At 46.7% G+C, this 4,479-nt stretch overlaps 1 protein-coding gene across 1 annotated transcript; it reads right to left on the bottom strand.

Annotated features, from left to right (window-relative positions):
• Nucleotides 1–1,047: 1,047 nt before the first annotated feature.
• gdf9 (growth differentiation factor 9) lies at nt 1,048–3,882 on the bottom strand. Its single transcript, XM_085995754.1, has 2 exons — nt 3,470–3,882; nt 1,048–2,864 (listed from the first exon to the last, which is right to left on the bottom strand). The coding sequence occupies exons 1-2, from the start codon at nt 3,807–3,809 to the stop codon at nt 1,933–1,935; spliced, it is 1,272 nt and encodes a 423-aa protein (XP_085851880.1). The 5' UTR covers nt 3,810–3,882; the 3' UTR covers nt 1,048–1,932.
• Between the last annotated feature and the right edge of the window lie 597 nt (nt 3,883–4,479).

The raw sequence follows: 4,479 nt of genomic DNA, 5'->3' as shown, positions 1-4,479 counted from the left end.
AGCATATTCAAGGCGGAGATAGATTTTTGGACTCATGGGGAATCTAGGGCTGTGGGGGGGGATCATCATGTAGGAAAGTGGAGTGGAGGTCGATGATCAGCCATGATCTAATGGCAGAGCAGACTTGAGGGGCCATATGGCCTACTCCTATTTGTTATGGAGAGGAAATCACTGGCATCCTGGGCAGCAATGTGCACAGGTGATGCCCTGTGTTGCATCAGTTAATTGCAGATACAGTTGGTGGGGATATTTGTGCTGCTGATGTGCCTGGTGATGCTGGTGTTGGGCTGATCGTGTTGGGATTCTGAGGACCAAGGTGAGACTTTTTCAAGAGCACTGATGCAATAGAGAGCAGGTGAGATTTAGAAGCTAGAAGTGAACGGTCAATGGCGAGAGATTTTTCCAGTGAGGCGACACTGGATAGTTTGCTCAAAACACTTGCAACCTGCATAAAGTGGTGTCTTCCAAATGCAGTAAGCAACAGCTTCTAACCTTGGAAAGGGACGACCTATGAAATGGGAGCTTTCATAGAACATTTGCAGCCGTCAGGTTAGTAAATCATTCCATACTGACAACACCGACCAAGGGTCACCGACCTGAAACTTTAACTGTTTCTCTCTCCACACCTGCCGAGTGTTTCCAGCAGGTTTTGTTCTACCCGACCTACTTACGTGAACCCCACGTGCTGGGAAACTCAAAAGTTAGTACCTACATGATAAAATCCTGCTCAACTACCTTTTAACTTATCTAAATCGGCTGATTAGTTGCTTGGTGTCCAGTCTGTTCAGGAATGAACACTTGGGAAACTGGCAGGCAGGTTGACAGGATACCGACCCGCTGTCAATCTTTGACAGCGGACCCGCCTCCAAACCCGCACTGAGCGCCAGTAAAATTCCAGCCAAGAGTTTGAAAGGCATCAGGAAATACTTACCATATTGCCTTTGTAAAACGTCACATCAATTTCTCATGAAACTTTACAACTTTCTACAACAGTATACCCAGTTCCCACCACAAACTAAAGAAAGGCACAAAAATCCAAGACTCAAATCATTTGCAATGGTTATTTATCTTTGCCCGCCAAGCAGGGCCTGCATTAGTTTGTTCAAAGATTTCATACACTATAAAGTATAAACTTCACCAGATACCACCAGGGTTTTTATACCACACATCTCAGAATTGTGCAGACGAGTTCTCATTCTCACACTCAATGTGTCCTTAAAAACAGAGTTTTAAAAGTTACATCTTTTCAGTTTAAACCACCATCAGCAGCAATGTAAGAATTTCCCCACAAGTCACTCCATTCTCAGTTGCTGACTGGAATCCAGCAGCCCAAGTGTGGAAACATCTCACTTCACTGCTGGCCGTGGTGCAGTTTGTGAAAACTTAGTTCATTACTTGGATTTATATTTAATGAATTTATCTATTCTGAATAAATATTGGTAGCCCGTCAGAATAAAATTAGCTACCTACAGCACCAAACGTTTGTATAAAAGTTACTTATTTGGAGAGGGTAGGGACAGGTGAAGGCAGTACTCGTGGTCCTGGTGTACAAAACTCTGTGCCTGTACGGCCAAGAAAAGCGTCATTTAGCACAGTCATTGCCTCTACATTTAAACACTCAGCTTCAAACATTAAAAAAACCACGAGATCAATTACTCAGACAGAACTACCGAGAGCACATTTAGCAAAACAAAAAACTCAAGCTTGATAAATCCGAAGTCACAGTCACACGTGTACAACAGTAGCCAGCCACGCACCCTCCTGGGTATTTAGAACTAGAATTCAACGATTAAATAGCAGAGAAATAAATAAAAATAAAAAAGTCTATGTACACATGGCGATTTTCTTGGCTTTTCAAGCAATATTTCCCATTCCGACTGATCACGGACTGCAGATGTTCAGAAATCGCAAGACAATCATCCTCCTCATCCACTAGCGGCAGGTACATGTCGTGGCGATCATATGATCATACTCTTTGTAAGCGATGGAGCCATCGTTTTCCAGAGTTAGCACACTCAATGGATTATATTGCGAAGGGACGCAGGAAGGGCGAGGAATTGACGAGTCCACCTTCTCGTACAGGATGTTCTGGATCAAGGTGTGGACGGGGGAGCCGTAGCGATGGCTCAGCGCCCGGGGGCAGCTGCCCTTGCAGTAGCGAGGATTGTAGTTGTGGGGAGCGATGATCCAGCGGTCCCACCGCAGCTGGCTGAAAGACAGTCGGAAGTCGTGAAGCTGGCATTCGTGATCGGGGTACTGAAAGCGGGGGTGGCGGCGAGCTTTCGGCGAGTCAGGGGAGCCGGCCGGCGCGTTGCCCAGCCCATCGTCTGTCGGACCTCTGCGCCGGCGGCCAGAGCGCAAGGCCGCGGCGCCAGCACGCTTCCCGGCGAAGAGACTTTTCCTCGGTCTGCCTGCCCGGCCCAGCTGAGCAGAGAGCCCGCTCTGGTGAGCCTGTTCCCGCGTGTCGTTGAGGAACAAGAGCAGGGAGGGCGCCGCCAGGGTCGGTTTCAGCGCGCTGCCGGTGCGGTTTGCGCCTGGCTGGCCCGCTCTGGCGCACATGTAGCGGAACACCAGGTGGAGGTCGCCCCGCCGGGGCCCGACGAACGGCTGGAGGAAAGAGGCCAGGTCCACTTCCGCCCACTTGTGCTTCTTCCTGCGCTCAAACCGCACGCGGAAGTGGTGTGAACGGAGATCATTGCAGCACATCTGGTCCGAAAGCGGGTCGGGGTCTTGGACCGTGAGGTTGCAGTGGCACAATATAGGAAAGTAGGCCGATTTATCGACAGAGTACAGGAGCACAGATCGCAGTAATTGCTCACGAAAAGTAACAGGACCCAAGCCATAGACAACATCCTGCTCAAATACTAAAGAGAAAAAAAAGATATGTTACCAGGTATAACTCACATTGGCAGGTGTCAATATTGGACAAGAATCAAGCCATACATTGTAAAACTAATGACATTCGGTACTAAAGCTTTATCAAATATCCTTTGCACCTTAAATTTAATATCTTATGACCTCGCACGAGAGAGAGAAATCCGGTTGGTGCATTTTACAATACTACCAAAACTGCGCTATTAGATTCCCCCACCCCAGTCAGTGCAAGTGACAGCCACAGGAAGGGGGAAATCGGCAAAGGCGCATCATAGAAAATGACAATTAGAACAGAAAATGGAAATACTCAGGTCAGGCAGCATCTGTAGGAGAGAAACAGGGTTAACGTGTCAGGCCTGTGGCCTTTTCTCCATAGATACTACCTGACCCGTTGAGTATTTCCAGATTTCCTGCATGATAGAAAAATGGCAAATACACAACACGTGATGCAGCACACGCGATCTGCGAATGGCAACAGGTTTGTAATTTAAAAAGCCAGCAAGTTGTAAACAAGGCGACTTTGGAAGAGGGACGCTTCCAATATGTAAAATATATCGTTTGACACACAAGAGTCTACATTCAAATCGGACCGTACCTTCCGTATCACGGGATTCAGCCCGCGGCGTTAATAACCTCACAGTATTATAGCGGTGATTAGTCGGTCTTTTGGGGATTCCGTCCGGCGTAGTCGACAGAGTGTAGAATCTTTTCATATACCTTAGATACTTTGCATCGGGTTTTGTAGGAACCGGGAAGTCCCAGCCATTCGTGTCCATTAACACTTTTAGGAGAGGAACCAGAATATAATCCTCCGGATTTTGGGTTCCCTCCTGGCCACTAGAGCTGATTGGAGTGGTGGGAGAGATGGAACTGCTCAACAACGCTAGCAAAATACTGCAGCGAAGGCAAAGAACAACACCTTTCACAACACACATAGTTCTTCGAACAAACACTAACCCAACACACTCGACAAAAGACACTCAGCTCAATAGAATTAAAGCTCCATGGTCCATGACCCTTATAAAGAGGCTCGATAGGGTTCAGGTGCAACGACCTTATTAAGACCATGAATAAAGAAGAATCAGGAAAAAGACAACAGGTCCTTGTAAGGCACGCAAGAATGCTGTGGTCGTTTTGGTAGTTTGTCGAAAGGGCATATCGTATGAAATTAATATATTTTTCTTACGGAAACGTGCAATCGGACTTTAAAAAAATTGCTCAACAAGAGTTTATCTATCCAGATGGGACAAGCTTTGCGGCATTGCAGGGCATTTGCAAGTAAACCAGAAAAGGTTTGTTAAACAATTCACGATGAAGCTGCCACTTTAAAGCTATCATTGTAAGATTTGGTAACTATTTATAATTACTTTAGAAAGGAATTTCATGAATGCGTGCATGGCATCGATGCCTTCAAGCTTTGGTGGCTCCTTGCCTTGCCATTATTGTCTTACTGCACCCATGGTAACCTGCCTTGCTACAGATGCCTCTAGATTCCTCCAGCACTATCATTGGTCCCTAGCTCCTGCAAGCCCCATTCATGCTTGAGGCTCCTGTTCCCATCCTGCTATTAATGCTTATTAGCTTGTGGGACCCCTGTATTAAAAA

This window comes from Somniosus microcephalus, chromosome 8 (genome assembly GCF_052327205.1).
Source record: "Somniosus microcephalus isolate GS21.2 chromosome 8, FLI_Smic_1.0, whole genome shotgun sequence".
Taxonomy (NCBI): Eukaryota; Metazoa; Chordata; class Chondrichthyes; order Squaliformes; family Somniosidae; genus Somniosus; species Somniosus microcephalus.
The sequence above is the reverse complement of the archived record's forward strand: the minus strand, read 5'-3'. Positions and strand labels throughout refer to the sequence as shown.